Source organism: Rattus rattus, chromosome 7 (assembly GCF_011064425.1).
Source record: "Rattus rattus isolate New Zealand chromosome 7, Rrattus_CSIRO_v1, whole genome shotgun sequence".
Taxonomy (NCBI): domain Eukaryota; kingdom Metazoa; phylum Chordata; class Mammalia; order Rodentia; family Muridae; genus Rattus; species Rattus rattus.
In genome coordinates, this window is record NC_046160.1 from 25520606 (window position 1) to 25545033 (window position 24428).

The window sequence follows — 24428 nt, forward strand, 5'->3', positions numbered from 1 at the left end:
GCAATCTTTTTTTTTTTTCTTTTTTTCAGAGCTGGGGACCGAACCCAGGGCCTTGAGCTTGCTAGGCAAGCGCTCTACCACTGAGCTAAATCCCCAACCCCAATCACTGCAATCTTGAATGTTAAAAGTTTGAATGTTCAAAGTTATGTTCATCTTTGTGTGTTTAAGGAGATTACACATACCACTGATCAAAACTAAGAAGCCATTTTATAGAACATCATTATGTTATTACTAGAAAAGTACTTGTTAGTTTAGTATCCTGCCTGTGTCTGGCTGGGCCCTCTCCATCCACCTTTCCTGTAGAATGAAACTCAGTCTTCCAGGCTTGTGCAGCGGGCTCTTTTTACCACCGAGCTGCCACCGTGCTGGTCCTACCAATATTCTAAAATAAAAAATGATGCCAATCATTTTCCTTTCCCCTTTCCTTTTCTTTTGCAGTGGTGGGAATCGAACCCAGGGCCTTATGCATGTTAGTTAAGTATTCTACAACCCCAGCCCTCAAAAATATTTTTTTTTTTTTTTTTTTGGTTCTTTTTTTTCCGAGCTGGGGACCAACCCAGGGCCTTGCGCTTCCTAGGCAAGCGCTCTACCACTGAGCTAAATCCCCAACCCAAAAATATTTTCTTAACATCTGGAATTTCTGTTTTGTGTTTATTGAAACAGAGCCCTTTTAGATTTAATTTTGCAAGCATTTTTCAAATCACTTAAATACTTCCACAAGGAAATAGCATAAACACCCCAAGTAAGATCTGAACATACTGAGACTCAGACCACAGTCACTTCTGGTTCCACCACTGAGATCCATGCTCTTCGTGTACTAACCGTGTTAGTGATGTAAACACTTTAGTACTTTTCAATAATGGAGGATTAAACTCAAAATTTTGTTCAAGCACTGAGATATACCTGCAACCTGATAGAAAAAAAATCTAGGTTTTCAAGACAGTATTCATGTTGCCCTAGCTGGTCTCAACTTGCAATGTAGCTAAGAGTGTCTTTCCTCTTCTATCCTCCTGCCTCTACTTCCTAAACCCAGGATACACTAGATCCTATCTCAAAGACTAATGAACAAACAGAAACTGTGCAAAAGACGAGAAAAATAATAAATAACTCTAATCTGAGCCTGGTGACACAGTTATGTAATTCTAGTTGCTGGGGAGACTGAGGAAGGGGGATTGATGTTCAAAGCCTGCCTGGCAATTTGATGAGAACTGTCCCAAAGTTAGAAGAAAGCAAAAACAGGATAGTTCAGTGATAGAATACTGCCCTAAAAAACACCCAACCAACCCAACCTCATACCTTAAAGAAAAAAATGCAAATTTCAAAAGCTGTAACTGTGCAAACTTGCCACCAAATCTGACAACCTGAGTTAAATCCTCAGGACTCAAATGATGGAAAAATAATAGAGTCTCAAAAGTTATTCTCATAGACACAAGTACATGTTATTGTGTAATAATCCCTACCTAAGCACCCACTCACAAAAGATAACAAGATAACTAGATAGGTAGGTAGGTAGGTAGGTAGGTAGGTAGATAGATAGATAGATAGATAGATAGATAGATAGATAGATAGATAGGTGGATGTACATATGTTAGGAAGGAGGAAGTGAAGGAAGGAAGGAAGGAAGGAAGAAAGAAAGACTATTAAGGCCAGTCTGGTCTATAGTGAGTTCTAGGATAGCTAGGGTAACATCGAAAAATCTGTCTCAAAAACTGTCCCCCAAAACAAAGACAAAACAAAAGAACCCCCTCCCCCAAATAGAAACAAACTGGGCATGGTGGTACAAGCCTGTATTCCTAGCAAAAGGGCGGCTAAAGCAATATTGAGTTGAAGGCCAGCCTGAAAGTTGCAAATCAAACTGGGCTACCTTGCAAGCCCCTGCCTCGACTGACCAACTGACCAACCAACCAACCAACCAACCAACCAACCAACCAACCATCAAAAAGCTGATTAACCACCTACTTAATAAAACTATAGGTCTGTAGAGATCTTAACCTACCGATGGTGAAGAAGACATTTTATCCCCTACAAGGTAAGTTATTCACAAAAATATAGTAATTTTACCTCTGGGGAGCATAACTTTAGATAAATAGAGGAAGCTGGATGTGGTCTGGACAGTGAGAAAAGAGTATTACCTGTGTCTATGAGTTTAAAACTGAGCAGGCCAAAAAAGTGAGACCAGGACTCATAAACACAGAAATGTAGGAAGAAAGTGCTTCAGCAAGCGAATATATACTCAGAGATTAAAAGGGAAAACTGACAAATTCCTGACTCTAGCTGGGCAGTACAGCCTTCTTTGTAACTAATAAATAAGTAAATGTGATAGGTATGTATGTGTCATGAATAGAGCCCTAGATTTGATCCTTAACGCTGGGTGTTGTGTGTTAGGGAACAACGTGGAGCTGGCAGAAAGGAAAATGAATACAGCATGAAGAGTCCAGAACAGACAAAGGCATCTGATTTATAAAGCATGGGAAGGGAAAGGATACAGACTTCTGTACAAACACAACATTGCCAGGTGTCATGCTCTGGCCAGTGTAGTGTAACCGTGAGTAACACATGTGAACTCTTGCTCAAAAGAGATTTCTGTGTCTCTACCTTGGCTATGAGGATAGGGCCTGCTTCTTTGGTTTTTGCTTACATTTTTTTAGATTATTTATTTTATGTACATGCGTACATGGTAGCTGTCCTCAGACACACCAGAAAAGGGCACCAGATCCCATGACAGATGGTTGTGAGCCACCATGTGGTTGCTGGGATTTGAACTCAGGACCTCTGGAAGAGCAGTCAGTGCTCTTAACCACTGAGCCATTTCTCCAGCCCCCCTTCTTTGTTTTAACAAAGAAGGAGACAGAAGGAAGAGATCTAGAGTCCTGCAGAGCTCCTTCAGACGACCAGCTGAGTTCCACAAAGCCATACCAGGAAACCCAGAAGAAAGACTTTGAAAGAAGTTGTTCTTTCTCTGACAGTATAAATACAATTATGGTGAACTTGTTCTAGAACTTTTTCTTTTCTTTATTGAGACAGGGTCTCAACTGTCAGCCTTGGCTGGCCTAGATCTTATTATGCTGACCAGACTGGCCTAATTCATAGAGAGCTACTGTCTCTACCTTCCAAGCCATGGCATTAAAGGCCTGCACCACCACAACCAACCCTGTTCTATAACTTTTAAAAACTCAGTATCTTGTTTTTCGGGATTTTAAAGACTATATTGTGCAACAGGAAAATTAACACATCTGCATAAAAACTTAAACTTGGACTATTGCTAATACAAATAAAATAGATGGGTTGGGGATTTAGCTCAGTGGTAGAGTGCTTGCCTAGCAAGCGCAAGGCGCTGGGTTTGGTCCCCAGGTCTGAAAAAAAGAAAAAAAAATAGATGAATAATTATTTATACACTATAGACTACAGTAGACAAAAAGAGCTGGGCGGGAGCTGTAGATCAGTTGCATGGTATTGTTCTCTGCAGAACTGGGGGTGCCGTGGATCTTTGGTCTGGCTGAAAACAGCCTAAGCATTGCAGTTCTCAGAAGGAAAGCCTATGCAGGGCAGGTAGCTGGGGTCCCCAGTCTCATCTGCTACTGTGGCAGCACCAATGCCACAGCGGCAGGGGCAGGCAGCTGCTACAGGCAGTAAGCAGGTGGTGGCAGGGACAGAAGGGGCCTGAGCCCAGCCTGCCAGATAGGTCTAGGGATGAATGCTTTGATGGGAAAACTTCCCCAAAGTGTTACAGCTCCGTGAAATAGCCACTCTCAGATGATACTCAGTGAAAATTTGTGCACTTTATTCCATGTGGATAAGGACTTTATAAACATCAAGAAGTAGGGTGGCATCCAGGGGTAGATGCTTCCCATTGGCTCAGTTTGAGGAGGTAGTGATGCTCCATTTGCATGGGGGAGGACTTCAGGTATTTCCCTACTTGATAGATTGCTATGGTCCTCTCAGTGGGGTATCATGTTTCCTGTTCCTCAGAAGGTTTTGGTAGGGAGCTGGCCCCATGCTTACTCACTCAATTCTGAGTTTCACAGGATTTGGGCTCATTCAACCTCACCAGTTATGTCTGGAACATGGTCAATTTGCACCACAGGAGGCTATTTATGTCTAATGCATGTGAGGTATCCAGCAATAAAAAGTCAGAGAGGGGAACAAATAGCTACAAAACAGACACTATAATACAGAATCAACATCTAAAACATGATACCAAAATAAAAACTAAATAGTTGAGTCTAAGAATCTTACGTTGCATTAGCCTAGTACATTTAGAGTTATTTATTAAAAGCCCTGCTTTGGGGGTTGGGGATTTAGCTCAGTGGTAGAGCGCTTGCCTAGCAAGCGCAAGGCCCTGGGTTCAGTCCCCAGCTCCAAAAAAAAAAAAAAAAAAAAAAAAAAAAAAAAAAAAGCCCTGCTTGGTTCTCAAAAAATCAGCTTTGTCTAAACTTAAAAAGAAAAAAATGAGGGCTGGAGAGATGGCTCAGTGGTTAAGAGCACTGACTGCTCTTCCAGAGGTCCTGAGTTCAACTCCCAGCAACCACATGGTGGCTTACAACCATCTGTAATGAGGTATGATGCCCTCTTCTGGTGTGTCTGGAGACAGCTACAGTGTACTCATATATATAATAAATAAATCTTTATAAAAAAAAAAAAGAAAAAATGAAATTTAAAATTGGAAAACAAATTAGAAAAGTACAGAAACAAAGGACTGACCTATGAGAAACGTTAAATCTTTGGACAGTCCTTTCCCCGTTGGCTAACCAGATCTGGATCCTGGTGATGGGCTCCAAGTTGTTCAGTGAAACAGCAGACAAAGTGCTTTTATTGTCAACTTCAATACTCTTTGCTTTAGAAACGATTCTTGGTGTAGCACTAAGAAAATCCAAAAACAAAGTCAGATACATATTTTCTCATTATTATAAAAATTGTACATCAGGCTCATTTTAGGAATGGTTCTGTAAGTCACAACTACCCTCTTAGTAATAAATGTTAGTTGTGATCACAACATGTTTATGAATAAAGGAAACAATGCACACCCAGTCCATCTGTAAGCTTACACGATGACGTGTACATTAGGATTAGCAGGGGCACAGGAGGAAAAGACGTTTTCTGTAGAGGTTAGCTTTAGTTGTCAAGAAAAGAGAGCAAACAACAAAGTATTTTGAAAGGTACACCTAGAACTTTCTATATGTAAAGCTGAAAATGTATATACCTTCCCACTACTGATGACTATGATATGACACGTTTTAAGACACAGAATGGCCTCATATCTAATCTCTGCAGGCTGTCATGGGTACCGTCACATATCTCTGACAGTAATACTTTACCAGGTGTATTCTTATGTTTAATATTTTAAAAGTCAGACAGTGAACACAGAACAAAGTGTATGGGCACTGGAAAGCATAAGTAAGTTTTTCCAGAGGAAAAAGTGGGACTTTACTATTAGAAAGTTAGCAGAGGTGCTCTAGTGGTATGAAGTAGGGAGAAAAAAAAATGATTTATTTAATTTTGTCCTCAGTAGGAAATTTTGATCTGATGCCCCCACCAAATGCTCAAGATTAGTTCTATTTTATATCAGTATTCATTAAGGAAAACAGGCCTCAGGAATCCTTATGAAAATTAGTATAAGGGACCCGGCATGTAGCTCAGTTGCTAGAGTGCTTGCTTAGCATAGACTAATCTTTGTTTCATCGTATAATAGCCCACAAAATGATTATGTGGCAAACATCATACGAGGCAGGAGGCTCAGAAGTTCAAAGTCATAAACTAAACTAAACCAAACCAAAACCAAAATTAACCTTTAAAAAAAAATCTCATGGGGGCTAGAGAGATGGATCAGAGGTTAAGAGCACTGTCTGCTCTTCCAGAGGTCCTGAGTTCAACTCCCAGCAACCACATGGTGGCTCACAACCATCTGTCATGAAATCCGATGCCCTCTTCTGGTGTGTCTGAAGTGTACTGATATACATAAAGTAAATAAATAAATCCTTTTAAAAAAATTCTCACTTGGGAATTGGTGTAGAAAGAATATCTTGTGTCTGTATGGATGTGGCACCTGTCAATAATAAATCTGATGGCCTATAGTTTAGGCAGGAAATAGGAGGTAGAACATCTGGGAGGCGAAAAGATTCTGTGATAGTGCCAGATGGGAGGAGATTCACCCAAGATGTGACAAGACAGATGCATGGTTCCTGAGCACAGGTAACCAGTCACATGGCAGAACACAGATCAGAATAAATGGGTTATCCTAAGTTATGGCTAGTCAGAGAAGAGCCTAGCTTTACGGCCAAGGTATCTGTAAGTATATTTTGAGTCTGAGCATTATTTCTGGGAGCATGGAGCTGGGAGGAAAAAGCCAGATATAATTCCTACAAATTGAAGATGTATTTCAGTAATAAGTTCTTTACTTCACATGTGTATGGGCCCTAGGTTTGACCCCCCAGCACCAGAAAAAAAAATCCTTTCTAGGAGGAGAAATACTAAGTTCTGTACAGTCAGAATAATGAGAGAGTGTTTGTCATAGAATATACAGACAATATCCATGCTTACCTTCCTAGTCTGTGGCCCTGTCCTGAGAAGGGTTGGAACACAGGCTTTGTAGACATACATACTTCATTTTTTTTATCTTCAACTTTAACATCCACCTCATCTTTATCAAAAACTCCCTGTAATTCTGAAGGTAATTCCCTTTAAAAGAAAAGAAAATGATAAAGCTCTTGTTTTCCCTTTCTATGAAATACATCTATACAAAATAACTATACGATTTGTAGAAGTATAATACATGAACTGAGGGAGTAGTTAGCTGGAGCACTTGCCCAGCATGTGCAGGTCTTGAGTTTAATCTCTAGCACCACATATGTGAGGCATGGTGGTGCATGCTAGAACCTCAGCACTTGGGACAGAAGCAGGAGGGTCAGAAGCTCAAGATTATCCTTAATTATGGCAAGACTGAGGTCCGCCTGGACTACAAGAGACCCTTTTAAAAATAAATAGGGTTGGTAAAGGTACTTGCTACCAGGCCTGATCACCTGGGTTCCGTCTCTGGAACCCACATGGTGGAAGGAAAGAGCCAACTACTGTAAGTTGTCTTCTGACTTCTAATATGAATGCCAAGACACACAGGGGTGTTTTGTATGAATGAATGAATGAATGAATGAATGAATACTTAAATCCATGAAAAAAGAAATATAGATGAGGTATACAATAACTCTACAACGAAATAATCGAATGTGTGCATGAAAGCCAGAGAGGGCATTAGGTGTTTTATTACTTTCTGTCTTATTCATTTGAGGCAGAGTCTCTCCATGAACCTAAAGCTTTTTTTTTTTTTTTTTTTTTTAAAGTAGACTGGCAGCCAGTTAGCACCAGCAATGCCCCTGTCTCTGCTCTGCAAGAGTGCTGGGATTACAGGTGCATAAGACCATGCTCATTAGGTCCTCACGGTGCAGAGCAAGTGCTCTGAACAACTAAGTCATCTCCACCCCAGTTAAAACTTATTTATTTTCATTGTATGTATGCATGATGTGTATGTTAGAATACAGGCATGTGGGGCTGGGGATTTAGCTCAGTGGTAGAGTGCTTACCTAGGAAGCGCAAGGCCCTGGGTTCGGTCCCCAGCTCCGAAAAAAAAAAAAAAAAAGAATACAGGCATGTGTGTGCCATGGTGTATGTAGAAGCCAGAGTACAACTTCTGGGAGTCAGTTTTCTCCTTTCACTATCAATTCTGGGGGATCCCAGAAGTCAATGTGAATGATCCTAGCTGAGATGCCTAACAGTGGAGACATGGAACTGAAACTGCCACCTCCTGAAGCCAGGCAGGAACCCAGGGGAAGGATAAGCTCACCAACCCACCCACAGAATTTTCAACCCGAAAATGTTCCTGTCTAAAGAAATGCAGGGACAAAGATGGAGCAGAGACTGAAGGAATGGCTGACCAATGATCAGCCCAGCCTGACACTCATCACAAGGGCACACATTTATCCCTGACATTGATGCTACTCTGTTATGCTTGCAGACACGAGCTTAGCATAACTGTCCTCTCAGAGGCTCCACCCAGAAGCTGACTGAAACAGATGCAGAGACCCACAGCCAAAGACTGGACTGAGGTCGGAGACTCTTATGAAAGAGTTGGGGGAAGGACTGAAGGCCCTGAGAAGAATGGGAACCCCACAGAAGGACCAACAGAGTCAACCAACCTAGACCTCTGGGAGCTCTCAGAGATTGGGACACCAACCAAAGAACACACATGGGTTGGAATGAGGTCCCTAGCACCTGTGGAGCAGATATACAACTCAGTCTCTATGTGGGCCTCCCAACAACCAGAGTGGAGCCCCCCCAAAGCTGTAGCCTGACTGTGGTATCAGTTCCCCAACAGGGCTGCCTTGTCTGTCCTCAGTGGGAAAGGATGTGCCTAATCTGGCAGAGACCTGAGGCATGGGGTTGGGGTTGGGGATATACTTGGGGGGAACTCCACCCTCTTAGAGGAGAAGGAAAGGGGGGAAAGCTCTCAGATAGGGGGTGACTGGATGCGGGGAAGCATTTGGGATGTAAATAAACATTTTAAGAACTGACAAAGAAGAAAATGGACAAATAATTAAGATAAACATTTCTCCAAAGAAGAAATACAAATGACTAATAAACACAAGAAAGCTATTCAACATTACTAATCATGAGGAAAATGAAAAGAACCAGAATAAAACATTGTTTCCTACTTACAAGAAAAGCTATAATTTAAAAAGGCTGGTACTGACAAATATTAGTAGAGATAGCAAAACTGTAACCCTCATACACTGCTGGTGTATTGCTGCGGTTCTTTTAAATGGTGTAGCCACTTTGGAATACAGCTCGACAGCTCGTTGTGAAGTTAAAGGTAGAATTAACATTTTCGAGATCTATATGTATGTTCATATCCCCAACTGAAACCATTTTTCCACATAAAAACTTAGCCAAGGGCTGGAGAGATGAGCAGTTCAGAACATAATCCACTCTTCCAGAAGACCAAAGTTTGTCTCCAGAATCTATATCAAGTGGTTTTCAACATCCACTAACTATAGTTCCAGGGGATATGATGCCTCTGGCCTCTGCAGGCATTTGCCTGCAGGTATACAATGCATCCTTTCCCCTTGCATACACATAATTAAAAAAAATTAAACCACAAACTTAGTTGGGTTAGTGATACATGCCTGCATTCCTAGGATTCGAGGTAAAGATAGAAAGATAAGGACTTCAAGGTCATATTCAGTAATGGACTTGAGGTCATCTTGGGCTATGAGACACTGCTATCTCCCTGAACTAAGTAATTTATACAGAATGTGAGAGTGTAGCTCAGTAGTAGAGCACTCGCCAAGCTTGAATACAGGTCTGGCTTTGATCTATATCTTTGCAAAACAAAAAGTAAACCCAAACCAACAACTGATAAGAAACAAACAAAAAGCAAAATACTTGCACAGGAATATTCATAGTAGCATTATTTTTAACAACTAAAAATATGGAAATGACCCAAACATCTAACCACTGATAAACAGACAAAGTGTGACATATCTCTCTATATAGCTGTCCCTCACTCTTTGAACTCACAGAGATCTGCCTTTATCTTTCTTGAGAATGCTAGGATTAAAAGCATGTACCACCATGACTAGCCAGATACTTATTATAGTAATAGTTAATAGCCTCAATTGCCAAGAAAAATTATAAGTGTGTGTGTTTAAGTTATTATTGTGGGATTATATATATATTCAAAAGAGCTCATGATGGAAAAGTAAAAATTGGTTTATAAAAAAATCACATTTATATATAAATCAATGCACAGGCTGCAGAAGTGGTTCAGAGGTTAAGAGCACTCTGGATTCAATTCCCAGCACCTACATGGTGACTCACAATCATCTGTGACTGCAGAGAGTCAGATCTCCTCTTCTGGCTTCCACAGGCACCAAGCACGCACATGGTGCATAGATATACATGCAGGCAAACATCCATACATATAAAATAAAATTTAAAATCTTAAAAATGAAAAAATTTCACTTCACGGGAATGAAAACTCAACAAAGACATTAAGACAGCTATTTCTGAGTATTAAAATTATTTGTAATTTTTATGTTTTTCTTAATGTTTTAAAACACTTTGAATCAAGGCTAGCATGGAGAGAGAAAGAAAGGGAAGGTAGGGGAAGGGGTGAGGGAGAGGAAAGAGGGTGAGAAAAGAAGAGAAGAATCAATTTAAGCCAAATGGGGTAGTTTATTTATACCTTGGATTTCAAGGCTAGCTGAGACTAGATGAAACTGCTGTTTAAAGATTTTGCATTGTTTATGTCTGTGTGTAGGTTAGGCATGTGAGAACAGATGCCCTTAGGAGGCCAGAAGAGGACGTTGGACACCCCCCACCCCAGCTCTCGAACTAGAGCAGCAAACACTCTTAACCTCTGAGCCACCTCTCCAGCTCTAGCTGTTGTTTAAACAAAACAAAACAAACAAACAAACAAACAAACCCAACTCCTCTGCCACCCACCCCTCCCAAAAAGATGTGAACTCACAGAAGAAACAGTATGTCTGTGAATATGTAAAGGGGCACAATCATTAGTACAATTAATTTTTTCATTGGAAACATGTTTAAAATACCCTTCTACTTCAGCCTGCTTACCCCTTTTTGATGGAGTTCAGAAACTGCTGACTTGCACCATCAGAGTAACTTCTAAAATCATCATTGACAGTGAATCCATTTTTCCACAATTTTATATTTACATCTACCTACAAGGCAGTAAAGAAAGGAATGCATTGTTAATAAAGGTGATACTAGTAAGTGAGGTCCTCTGAGTCCTTCTAGCACCGTGGTTTTCCAAACTCTTATTATATATATAATCATTTTGCCTGCATGAATGTCTGTGTACCATTTGAATGCAGTACCCAGAGGTCAGAAGAGGGTATCAGATCCTCAGGAACTGGAGTCACAAAAGGTTGTGAGCCACCACAGGTGTGCTGGGAATTGAACCCACACCCTCTGAGGAGTAGCCAGTGTTCTTAACTGCTGAGCCATTTCTCTAGCCTCCTAGCACTCTATATTCTATATATAAAGAGCACACTTCAAATATGAAATACAATAATGTATATAAAATATATGGTTAAAAACCATTAGTAATATGAATATAACTCACTTGGAAAAAGTTCTGTGGCATGTGTGACTAAGAGGGCACCTGAGGTAAGGCTTTCTAGATTCTCACCAATAGGAGGACTTCATCTGAAATAATTCTGAGCATGAAGAACATGCAGGGACGGTACAGTGATGCATGCCTATAATACCAACCCCCAGGAGGCTGAGATAGGAGGACTGTGAGTTCCAGAGTCCAGCCTGGGATATATACCAAGTACCAAACAGGTCAGTCTGAGGTACAATATGTAATTCTGCCTCAGAAAACAAACACAACGGGCTGGAGAGACAGTCATGTGCTAAGAGTGCTCACTGCTCTTACAGAAGACAAGGATTTAGCTCTCAGCCCCCACATGACGGCTCACAGTTTAATATAGTTTCCCCTATATAAACTTATTTCTGTTGATATTTACATAAGATGAAAAGCATCTCTTCATAGGAAAAACAGAAAACACCATAATTAAATTACCCAAATCACTTGAATCTTACAAGCCTACATTCAGCAGGTACCTTAATTTTAAAAGCTCAGTATCTAAGAGCACACCCAGACAGAGAGGGTGACAGAGAGAAGCAAACAAGAAAATGGCTGGAATGGTAGCCTACTTCTAGACTGAATTAGTGAAAAAGGACCCACTTCAGGGCCCATAAGAATACCAGTTTAAAGAGTCTAAAAGCCTTTGGGAGAGCACAGCACACATACAAATTTGCTATGAAGCTTAGGCTGACCATAAACTCCTTACCCACTTTCCTCCAAACCTGCTCAAGAATAATAAAAAGCACTGTATCTACAAAACAGCCATAAGGTATATCATTACAACTGAAGCTCATGTTTACCTCATGAAACAAAAGCGTTTAAGGGGGAAAGAGAAGAGGGGCCAAAAGTTCGGCCACAGGAAGCTCATCCTTGGAAAGAAAGTTCAATCAGGAACAGATTGCTTGTAACATCCTCAGTCAGTTTCTGCTGGACACTGAGCTCACCCAATCAGGTGATGTAATCTACCTGCTTTACTTGGTTTTTTTGCTTGGCACCTCCACTCAAGGGCACACTCTTATTAGGGATTTCCTATGATTGCTTCCATAGGGCCTCCCCAGTTGATTTCTGTCAGCTCCTGTTTAATGATAATTTACTATCTATCTGTTGTTGCATCTGATGCTTGCTATGGCTACTGTAGACCATTCTCCTGACCATAGAGAACAATCTATCATGGGAGTCCCTGAAACTGAACTCATGTCATCAGGCAGGCAGCAAACACCTCCACCTGCCTGCTGAGCTGTCTGTCATAGAGCTGTGGAAGACAGTACAATTTGTGGGAGTCAGTTCACTCCTAGCATATAGGGATCTGAACTCAAGATTATCAGGCTTGGCAGCAAGCATCTTAACCCTCTAAGCCATTTTGCCAGCCCCCTATTCTTACTTTGATAAAACTTAGTTTTAAAAGGGCCTGGAAATGTAGCACAGTCTATAGGATGATTGCTAGGTTTGGTCCCCAGCTCTGTATAAAACTAAACATGCTGACATGTTTCGGTACAAATAAAAAATAGGCGTGACTGATTCTTGTGTGTCACTACTCCATGCTGGTCCCCTGGTACTCTTGGACCCAGGCGATCGCTCCCTGGCATTAGTTCTGACACTGTAGAGCCATATAGAACTAACATTAATTTATTTCAGCGATGCTTGTTCCAGTGTGGCACCATGCCACATTAGCCTAGTTATCTTCTAGCCCCAGCGATCTCTCCACTCTCATTGCTAGTCATCCTGGCCATCCAGGAACTCTCTGGTCCCAGTTACCTGGTAAAATCATGACTCAACAAACTATAACCCAACAATCAGGTTTATATGTTAAATTATCAATCCATAATGCATCCACACAATAAACTTACAACCAATTGTTAAAGATATAAACCGCCCACCTAGATAAGATAAATTTGCCTACAGAAACCCATACCAACTACCTTGGCAATTCAGGACCACCTGGATCTGGGTCATTTTTCTCAGTCTCCATATTGATTCTTTTTCCTTCTCCCTCTCTCGCGCCTTACAAAAACTCTGTCCCTGTCTTATTTTATTACTGTCCAATCATGGCCTTGACCTAACTGGTGCCAGCCCTTACCTACATACTGACATCAACCCACACTGACTTATACTTACAATCCTTGTGTACAGGAGGCAGAGGCAAGGAGGATCAGAATACTTCAAGACCAGCTTTGGCTAAACCCTTTCTTAAAAAAACTTAAGAGTTTTTCCACATACCCTCTTAGTGTCGGTCTTTAAAAAGTCACTTGGATTCTTATAATTGGTATTATAATTGAAATACTTTAAAAAAAAAGAATCAAACCTTATATAGGTATGCAGTTACAAAGTTATTTTTAAAATGTTTCCTAGATATAGAGAGTTCATCAAGGTTTAATAAGTGTTACTATCTCAAAGTTAGTTGAGAATCTGAATGTGAAATCTGAATTCACTCTTCGTCTTTTCATATACCTGTTACGTTAAAGTCTTCCACCTTTGTACTATATGTGTTGGAGTTTTTACTGATACATGATTTTTCCCCCTTGACACAAGGTCTTGGTATAAAGCCCAGGTTGACCTCAAGCTCACTAAATAGCTTAGGTTGGCCTTGAACTCTAAGACCCTCCTACCTTAGGCCAAGTTCTGTGTTTACAGGTCTGTGCCACCACACTGAGTTCATGTATGACTTTTTAATAACATATGAATTAGTCAGTTGGAAAATAGTGGTTCTCTAAGCCATGCGAATCTAAACGCTAATGGATGTCCATTATGATACATATTATATTTACTAAAATAACACTAACCTCATGGGGAAATACTGTAAGTTTGAAAAGCTGTCAAGTGCATGATAGCAATTTCCTCAAATTCTTGTTGTAGTTAAAAGTTGACTAAATAAAACGTTTGCATTTGTAACAAATACCATAAGTTATTTTCCTACTTAATTGTTCTGTGAAAGCACCTGCCAAGTCTAATGAGCTCGTATACATGTGTGCATGTGGAAGCCAGAAGTTGATGTCTGTGTCTTCTTCAATTGCTAGCTTATCTTTTTTTAACATTAAAAAAAAAAAAAAAATCAGGGGGTTGGGGATTTAGCTCAGTGGTAGAGCACTTGCCTAGAAAGCACAAGGCCCTGGGTTCGGTCCCCAGCTCCAAGAAAAAAAAAAAAAAAAAAAAATTAGGCTGTGAAACTGGCTTAGCAGTTAGGAGTACTTGTTGATTTTGAAGAGTGCCTGGCTTGGTACCTGCATGGTGGTTCCCAAACATCTAGTCCCCAGATAACCCATACTCTCTGTGAGCAGACACATATGCACACATTCATACGAAACACCCAAACACATACAATACATCTAAAACAAAACAAAACATTTAGAGCACATATGTGTATATACGTCAGAGAACAGCTGGGGAGTCAGTCCTCTCCACCACGTGGGCTGCAGATTGTCGGACCTGGCTGGCGGCAGGTGCCCTTACTCAGTGAGCCATCTCTCCCTACTCCCCACTCTAGTTTTTGAGACAGGCTCTCTTACTGAACCTGGAGTTCACCAATTCAGCTAGACGACTAGCCACCAAGCCAGAAGGATCCTCTTGTGTCCCTGTTTCTCCAGCCCTGGACATGAGTCTTGTGGCTTTTACGTGGCAGCTGGGAGTCCAAATTCAGGTCCACATGCTTAGGTCTGCATGGCAACCAGTCTCTGACAGTCATCTCCCTAGCTTCCTTCCATTCTAGCCTTGAACTTATGACCTAGCTGAGGACAACCTGTCACTTCCAGCTCTCCTGACTCCCAAACATAGGGATCACAGATGCAGACCACCTTGCACCGTTTATGCTGTGCTGGCATTGACTTTGTGTTTACTATGTAAGCATTTTACCAGCTGAGCTACATCCTTAGCTCATCACGGATAATCTTTTTTTTTTTTTTTCTTTTTTTCGGAGCTGGGGACCCAACCCAGGGCCTTGCGCTTGCTAGGCAAGCGCCTACCACTGAGCTAAATCCCCAACCCCACGGATAATCTTAAATGAAAGTACCATTTATTACTTGGTTTGTAAATTCAAGCAAGTAACACAATAATTTGTAAGTCAGTTTGTAGTGACTGCTTTGATTCCTGCTCAGATTTCAACAGCATTACCTACCATTGCCTTTCAGGCACCTGTGAGAATTTAACATGAGGAAAAGGGTGAAAAATAGCTTTCCTATTACAAAAGTAGTTTTGACTTCAGGGATCCTCCTAGAGGCCAATAAGTAACAGATATTCACCTGTTTCTTCTGTTCAGTGGGGGACAAGCATTTAGCACCAGCCTTCTCTGCTTCCTCAAAAAGGCTGTCAACAAAATATTCACAGTCCTTTTGTGGATTATCATTGAGGGGTTGATTGTCAGGAGGTCCTGTTTCACAAACCCTAAAAAAAGAAAAAAAATTAAGTGTTGTTAGCTCTAAGTTAATCAATCTTTGGGGAGGGCTAACTTTTGCTGTGGAAGGTATCTTTTGTATTTTAGGATCTCTAGCAGGCCATACAGTACTGATATCAAGAACAGTGTGGAAAGGCACAAATGATAACAGAATACATATGTATGAAAATGCCACCATAAACCCACTACTTAGTAACTTAAAAATTAATTTAAGAGCCCCCAAACTAGATGTTCACTATTAAAGTATTTACGTTCATGAGTGTGTGTAAATGTGCTCATGTGTGGAAGCACTTGAAGTCAGAGAACAACTTGTGAGAGTTATGGGAACTGGTTACTCTTTCTACCACGTGTGTCCCAGGGTCAAAGTCAGGCTGTCACTTGGCAACACATTTACCACATCAAAGAGGTCAATAGGAGGTCAGAAAGATGGCTCGTGGGTTACATACTGCTTTTCCAAAGGACCTACAGTGGCAGCCCACAACTGTTACAAAGCTCACAGACGTGAGGCTCTACTCGGTCTCTGAAGGCAGCTGCACACAGGGGCACCATTCCTACAGACACATAATTAAATCTTTGGAAACACATTTTTAAGGAAGATCTCAGTAGAAAGTAACATTTGTTAACGAATCTCCACTTAAAGTGCTATAATAACCCAAAATATCTTTATAAATGCCAAATGTGCCTGTACTGGCTGGTTTTATGTGTCAACCTGACACAAGCTGAAGTCATCACAGAGAAAAGCGTCTCAGTTGAGGAAATGCCTTCATGAGACCCAGCTGTAAGGCATTTTCTCAATTAATGATCAAGGATGTGAGGGCCCCTTGTGGGTGGTGCTATCCCTGGGCTGGGAGTCTTGGGTTCCTTAAGAGAGCAAGCTGAGCAAGCCAGGGAAAGCAAACCAGTAAGAAATATCCCTCCATGGCCTCTGCATCAGCTCTTGCTTCCTGACCTGTGTGAGTTCCAGTTCCTTTGGTGATGAACAGCAGTGTGAATGTGTAAGCTGAATAAATCTTTTCCGCCCTAATTTGCTTCTTGGTCATGATGTTTTGTGCAGGAATAGAAACCCTGACTAAGACAGTGTCTAACACAAGTCCAAAAGCACAAAAAAAAGTAGATGTTTTATTTTTGGGAACAGGGTCTCATATGTCCCAGACTGGACTCAAACTCTCTATGTAGCCAAGGATAACCTTGAACTACTACTACCTCCATCTACCAAATGCTGGGCATATGGTACTGGGGACTGAACGCAGGGCCTAATGAATACTAAGCAAGAACCCTATAGTTAATGTATATGCCCAGTCAAACCAAGTATGTTATTTCTGAAGGGTTCAAAACAGCTTTTTTCCCCACCCCATCCCCAAACTCACTCACTCTCATACACACATTCTCTCTCCTCTCTCTCTTTTTTCCACCCCCAAAACATTCTCTCTCTCTCTCTGTGTATTTGTGTATGCATGCTAGACAGTTTTTTCCTGCTATTCTTAAAAAAAAAAAAAAGCAGCTCTGGTCTTATTGAGACGCTCTCTGTTAGTATAAATCGTAAAAAGCTCTCTGGACAGCTCAAGGGTTTTCTAACCAAGGTCAGAAAAGTTGCTATAAAAAAATTCTTGGATCTTCCAACCAAGTCAGAAATCCTGTTAGAAAAAAATTACTGAAGAGCTGTTTTTGCTCTCCAGACATTTCCAGACAGCTCAGCTCTCTCCAGAGAAAAATTCTAAAATCTGCACTCGCTTTCTGCTAGCTTATCTCATGCAGACCAAAGTCCAGTTTTTAATGTCCATATCAATTCAGTTATGTAGCCCAGGTTCCCTTTCGACCGTCCTATGAACAGCATCTGTGACCCCAGTCCTTTGATTCTTAAGAGACAGCAAACAAGTTTTCTCTAACATTGCAAGAATTCAGGGATAAGCCAGCCTGATAAGATAGATAACTGGGTGGGACCCTGCCCTGAAATTACCATTTTTACCACACCTGGGCCTGGACTCCTTGCGTTCCAAACTGACCTTGAACTTAGGAACCAGCCTGTCTTTGTATCTTTCTGACAAGCTGGCTCATAGTGTAGTTACCTGTTTCTTTAGATTTGTGAAGCTCCTCATAATTCATATTGCATCCTTATATTTTTGAATAAATGAGAAATTATAGATTTTTCAAACTGCTGTTTTCTTTGCCACAGCCTTAAGGGCTGTCCTGAAGGTCCCAGCATTTACCATTTTGCTAAAACATTAGCCACACCTTGACTCCCTGACTCAAGCTGTTTCTGATTATCATGGAGTCATCAGTGTTAACAGAGAAGACATCCCTCAGAGGAACGTGAAAGATATTATCATACAAACAAGCCTTACACCCAAAGTAGCCATCAACACTCATGGAAGCTAATACCTGGGCCCTGTCCCAGGGACTGGAACCATGACACTCTGTCCCCACCAAGACCATGCCAGGTTAGGTACTTTCTTTGCACACTCACAAGGATATTCTCCACTAATGATCACTATAAAAGCACACTTTCTTTTCTATTTGCTTTTCAAACTGACCTCATGTAGCCCAGGCTAGCCTCAAACTATATAACTGAGGCTGGCCTTGAATTTCTGACTCTCCTGTCTCTACCTCCTGAATACTGGAATTACAAGCATGTATCATTCTACTTGGCTTTTTGTTGCTATTTATTTTGAATTTGTAGTTCATCATATAAAACATTATCTAGGATTTTACTTATAAGAAATAGATTCTGAGCTTTTGGAAGTTAGGCACAAGATTTGTATGAAGTATCAACATTTTGTACCTCTCAGTGATAGGAACTGTAAAATACACTTATTTATTCTGCTGCTAATCTACCTTTCTTCTGTGCTTCTAACCATGATACTCTATAAAGATCTATTCTAAGTACTTTACATGTGCCAAGCCATTCAAGCTTCACGATGGCCCTAGAAAGTGTTATTTTAATCTTAACAGATGAGGAAAAGGCTAAGTAGTTTGCTTATGCAAGTCTTCTGCTCTTACCACTGTGTCAGACAGTCTCTCAAATTGTCATCAATCTTGTTATTAAAATGTTGGTGCTCAGGGTTGGGGACATAGCTAAGTTGGACATAGCTCACTCATAAGGACCTGAGTTTTGATCCCCATCACCGAGGTATGCAGGGAAGTGATAGTGAATCCCAGCACTCTCTGCAGAGACAATCAGGTTTCTGTGAATTCCAGGTCAGCCTGGTCTACAGAGGAATTCCAGGCTAACCAGGGATGTAGTTGAGACCCTAGCTCAACAAGTAAACAAACACATGGCAGGTGTTGTAGCTGATGAGATGGCTCATACCCACAGCAATGCTTTCAGCTAGATTCTTCTTACTCCCCAGATCATTCTTTCGTGTGTGTGTGTGTGTGTGTGTGTGTGTGTGTGTGTGTGTGTGTACACACTATTATTATTACTATTGTACCTTCCCAGAACAATGGCACGAGATCCTTCTCACATAGAAACAGTTGCTCTGTGAGACGATAGTCCATGATTTTCTCGTTAGTCAATGTAGCTATTTAGCAGTCGATCATACTGTCAAAAAGTCCAGGCTCTGTGGCTCTTGTTTAGATACCTTTATTTAGTTACAACAAGAAAAACTAACTCTCACTAAGAAACTAGAATGTATATGATTTGGTTTTCTCATCTCTTAGATGCAGATACTGAGTTGGGATGTAGCTGGTTGGTAGAGTTCTTGCCTAGCATTCACAAAGCCCTGGGTCATGGTGGTGCATGACTAGAATCCCAGTACTTTGATAATAAAGACAGGAAGATCAGAATTTCAGAGTGATCCTGGAGTACATACTGTATTCAAGGACAGCCAGGGCTACTGTGAGAGGGTCTCAGAGAAGAAGCCAAGATGCAAATGCCACCACAAATGGCCATGAAAATTAAATGAAAAGTTCCAGGGCTAGATATCCCGCCTTGAAAACCTTAGTATTTTTGTGTACTGTGCAAAGGTTATCTTTGTGTTATTCAAATGCTGATTTCTCTGTCCTCACATCTGATTTCCATCTGGACAGGGCTTTGTTATGTTTATTCTGAGAATCTCAAGTCTCAAGTTTGTAATCATCCAATGGCTGGGCAGAACATCTACCAAGGAGGGGGAGGGGAGGGGGAGAGGGACCAGTCATAGGGAGGAAGAAAGTTATTAAGAGTTCAGCTGGAGGGCTGGAGAGATGGCTCAGCGGTTAAGAGCACCCGACTGCTCTTCCAAAGATCCTGAGTTCAATTCCCAGCAACCACATGGTGGCTCACAACCATCTGTAAAGAGATCTGATGCCCTCTTCTGGTGTATCTGAAGACAGCTACAGTGTACTTATATATAATAAATGAATAAATCTTAAAAAAAAAAAAAAAAAAAGTTCAGCTGGACAATGGAAGCCCTAATTGCAACTATTACTTGGGAGCATGGCTGGGAAGTAGCCAGATTAGCTTAGATTTTACTGCCTAGGTATCGAGGGGATGCCTAAAATAATTCCTGGTATCTCTGTGTTGTTATTTGGGACTAGCAAAGGGAAAGAACTACAGAAGCTGGATTAATTCACTTTTTATGTTTATATGAACATTAATTCATTCTACACCAAGCAAACAAAAACGTTTTAGAAAAACTTCAATAAATCAAATAAAAAACAATGAAAAGCACTGTAAATAGGTAAGATGAGTGAGGCCAAAGAAAACAATATCAGAGCTTGAAGGCCAGAGTTAGAGTTCAGTAAATTGGCTAAGCCAGTTAAAATACTTACTGGGCAAGTTTGAGTTCAATCCCTAGAACCCATACAATCATGGAAAGAAGGAACTGACTCTATGAAGTTGTCCTCTGACCTCCACATATGCATCGTGGCATGCAGATATATATGCAAACACATGTATGCATACACACACACTAATGATGATGATGAGAGTAGTAGTAGTAGTAATGAATTTTATTCAGTAGCAGTTTTTTAAAACACAACCATATCCTGGCCTGGTGGTGTGTAAGCCTCTATTTCCAGCTGCTTAGCAGGCTAGGGCAGATTTGCAAATTCAATGAATATGTGAGCTACAGAATAAGTATAAGGTCAACCTGAACAATTTAGTGATGCCCTGCCTCAAAAACAAACAACAACAACAACAAAAAAAAAACCCAAAAAAACCCACAAAAAACAGCAAAAAACTGAAAATGTAAAAAACTGGGAATGTAGTTCAGTGGCAGAGTGCTTGCTTTGTATGTGAGGTCCTAGGTTCAATCCCTACCAAAAAAAAAAAAAAGGGAAAGGAAATTAAAAGAGAAAAAGTAATTATGATTAATTATGATTATAAGAAGGAAGACTTCCAGGTACAGTTAAAGGAACAAACTTCTACTACAACTATTCAATGCAGCTATGAATAAAAACAAACCACTCTCAAAATATATTACTATTACCAGCATGTGGAAGCGGCCATGTATATTAAAAGCCCCTTTACTCTTTCTGTCAGTGACATGCAAGAAAACCAGAAAGAAAATAGCAAGGCATTAACACATCATTGCTTGAGTTAACTTACCATTCTTCTTTTATACTGTCAAGATTATCTACTTCTTTCATTCTCTTTGTGCTACTGCAAAAGTTCAAAGAAACAAAATTAAAGTTTTCAATAGTATCAAAAAAACTTCAACTGACCAAATTCAGCATGATCATTTTCATCTAAAACAAAACAAAAAGCCCAACAGGGTGTGGTGGTAACATGTCTGCAATCCCAGCACCTGAGAATCAAAGGATGATCCCGTTGTTCAAGGTCATTTTCAGATATATTGCTAAACACAAATATGGGCCTTGTGAAAGACACTATTTCAAAAGATAAAAGAAAGCAAGCCTTTAATATCACCCCTGGGGAAGCAGAGGCAGACCAATGTCTATGAGTTCTAGGCCAACTGGGACTACATAGTGAGACCCTGTCACAAAGCAAAAGAACACAGCCTGGAGGGGCTTCTCAGTGGTTAAGAGAACTTGTTCTTGCAGAGGACTGGGATTAGATTCTTAGCACCCACTTGGCAGCTCACAACCATCCATGACACCAATTTCAGAGTGACACTCTGATTTCTGAGGGTACCTGGCACAGGCACACTTGTGGACAAAATATTCATTTAAGAAAAAGCCCGGGGTTGGGGGTTTAGCTCAGTGGTAGAGCACTTGCCTAGCAAGTGCAAGACCCTGGGTTCGGTCCCTAGCTCCGAAAAAAAAGAAAAAAGAAAAAAGAAAAAAAAAAAAAGAAGAAGAAGAGAAAACCCACAAAGACACAAATAATATTTTTAAAGTGGATTTTTGGGGGGATGGGGCTTCTAGAGACACTCTTTTTCTGTCTGCTATATAGATTTCCTCACACCTGTCTCCACTAAACACTGTTAACTGCCAAAAAATATTTTGAAGGGTGTTCTGGGTGTGTGTGCACTGTATACATACATGAAGGCAATGTCAGGCGTCGTCTCCCTAGCTCTTTTCCCACCGTATTTGTGTGAATATGTGCAGGTATGTATGTATGCATGCATGTGGAGGTCAGAGGGCATTTTCAGGTGTTTCCTCCTCAGACACCATCCTTATTTTTTCAGGTAGTGTCTCCCTGGAACCACTCACTGATTCAGCTAGACTGGCAGAGCTGAACTCTGGAGATCTACTTGTTTGTTCCCCTCAGTGTTGAGATTATAGGTGTCCACCACATCTCACTTTTATGTGGATGCTGGTGGTCCAAATTCAGGTCCTCATGCTTGCCAAGGAATGCACTTTACCGAAGCCATTCTGCAGCTTTTAAAAGTTTTTCATCAATTTGTTTCTTTTTCTGAGACTACGTCCCTCTATATAGCCCGTGACAGCCTGGAATGATAGTCCCAAAGACCCTGCTCTCCATTCCTACTCCATTCAAACCAGTAAACACTGCTGTCAGAGTGCTGATTTTTAGATTTCCCTACTGAAAATCCCTTTATGATTCCCAAAAACTGCTGTTAGAATAAGATCCAAATCCTTTGTGCAATATTACAGGGGAACTAATATAGCTCTTTACATTTTTCCATAGCTGCAATTGATAGGTTGTAATAAAAGTATGTTTCTTTAATTGCACCCTAGAGGTCTTCATTGTTATGATCATTACAACTATTGCTGAAAAGTCATATAATTATTATTTCAGCTACTTCTTTTATTTATCACTATACAGCTACTGCATGTATTTATTTCATGCAATAAAAACAGAAAAATAATAATTCAGGTATCATGTCCAACAGGTATCTCATTTGCACCCACAAAAGGGCAGGCCCACTGAGTCTAGGCCCACGGGCCCTCCCTCCTTCACTTCCTAGTGAGTTGAATAGAATGCTGACAAGCTATGCTTGGTGGGCTTCTGAGTACTAGGATTTATAGAGTCCATCTATGAGCTATGAAGAAGTCATTATCCATGTTAGGGTAAGACTTAAGCAATGAAGCTGCTTTGGGGTCACTTATATTCCTGTAAGTAACCTGTCACCCATGGTCTGTGAGTAAGCCCAATAAATTCAAGTGAAGCTGGACTCCAATGGAGTCCACACTTCCGGGAACCAATGGTGCTCTGTCTAGGGTGAGTGGGCATTTGTGTGCTCCTCCACAGTAAAAGTTCACTTAAAGAATTCATGTAGGACTAGGGTGTAACTCCGTGGTAGACAACATATTCAAGCTTATGAAAAAAACCTGGGTTTGAGTCCCAAAAGGTGTGCAAAGTTGGGGAGGGAATTAAATGAATGCTCAAAGGGCTGGAGATGTAGCTCACTGATTAAAAGCAATGGCTGCTCTGCCAGAGAACCTGGGTTCAATTCCTAGCTCCCATATGGTGGCTGAATAATCACCAGTAACTCTAATTTTAAGAGATGATGACGCCATCTTTTGGCCCTCTTCTTGTACCAGGCACAAAAATGGTACACAGATACGCATATAGACAAAAAGTTGGTCACATACAGTAAATGACATATCTTTAAAAGTGCTCAAGTAGTAACTGCTACCTACAGTATTCTTTTCAGTACTCTGCACTCAAGTGCTCTTTCCTACCTGAACACATTTTGACTTTTCCATTTCACCAGTACCTAGCACTAGCATCAATATTATCACACCAGTATTCCCTGCATTAACATCAAGACAACTCAGGAGATGAATCACGCCTGTTATACCAGCGCACTCACGAGTGTGACAGTCTCAAGTTCAAGTCCAGCCTGGGGCTTGATAAGGACAAGGACACCACCAACAAAAACAAAACAAACAAAAACCGAATCAACAGTTAGTTCCCTGTTTCTCATCTCAAATTACATACAAACGAACAAACATCGGAGGCCACTCTAACGTTCACTTTTGCTGATAACTAATAAACTTTTACTACCACGAGTTTAGAAAAAAAGGGGGAAACGATGCTGGAAGAAAAAAAAGGGGGGAAAGATACTGGAAGAAAAAAAGATCAAATTAGGAAAACAGTGAACATCATCTTTCCAAAATTATCAGTTAAAGGCAGTTAAGGAAGGCTGGTGAAGTCAATTACGAAACGTTCGGCGCACTAGTCATTCTGTATTTCTGGAGTGCGCTTTTCGTAGCTTTCGCCTTTGGAAATAGAGACGTCTCGACGGCTCCTAACTCGAAGTTTCAGGGCACTTTCAGAGTAAGAAGCGCGATGTCCTTCTCCCGAGTTCTGAGCCCCGCAGCCAGCAGAGCCGGGAGCTCCAGGTCCGCATTCACCTGGGCCGGGCTCGGCCAGGCTGAGGCCTCGGTCGGCCAGTGCCCTTCCCCGGTCGCAGTCACACAGGCCAGCAGCCCCAGGTGCCGACTCACTGCGGCCCAGACTGCCGCGGTCGCCGGCGACAGTCCAGAGCGCCTCCGGGGAAACGCCCGCCCTACCCCTAACCGGCCGAACGCGCA

The 24428-nt window shown here is 41.1% G+C and overlaps 1 protein-coding gene across 1 annotated transcript in view; it reads right to left on the minus strand.

Moving 5' to 3' along the window:
- Ubxn2a (UBX domain protein 2A) overlaps positions 1–24428 on the minus strand; it is a 28707-nt gene that overhangs the window by 4063 nt on the left and 216 nt on the right. The window contains exons 2-6 of the mRNA XM_032909185.1: positions 21073–21126; positions 15394–15535; positions 10624–10730; positions 6538–6675; positions 4702–4860 (exon numbers count right to left, since the gene is read on the minus strand). Coding sequence (XP_032765076.1) covers positions 4702–4860; positions 6538–6675; positions 10624–10730; positions 15394–15535; positions 21073–21113 — 587 coding nt within the window. The 5' untranslated portion in view covers positions 21114–21126. The remainder of the gene's footprint in view (positions 1–4701; positions 4861–6537; positions 6676–10623; positions 10731–15393; positions 15536–21072; positions 21127–24428) is intronic.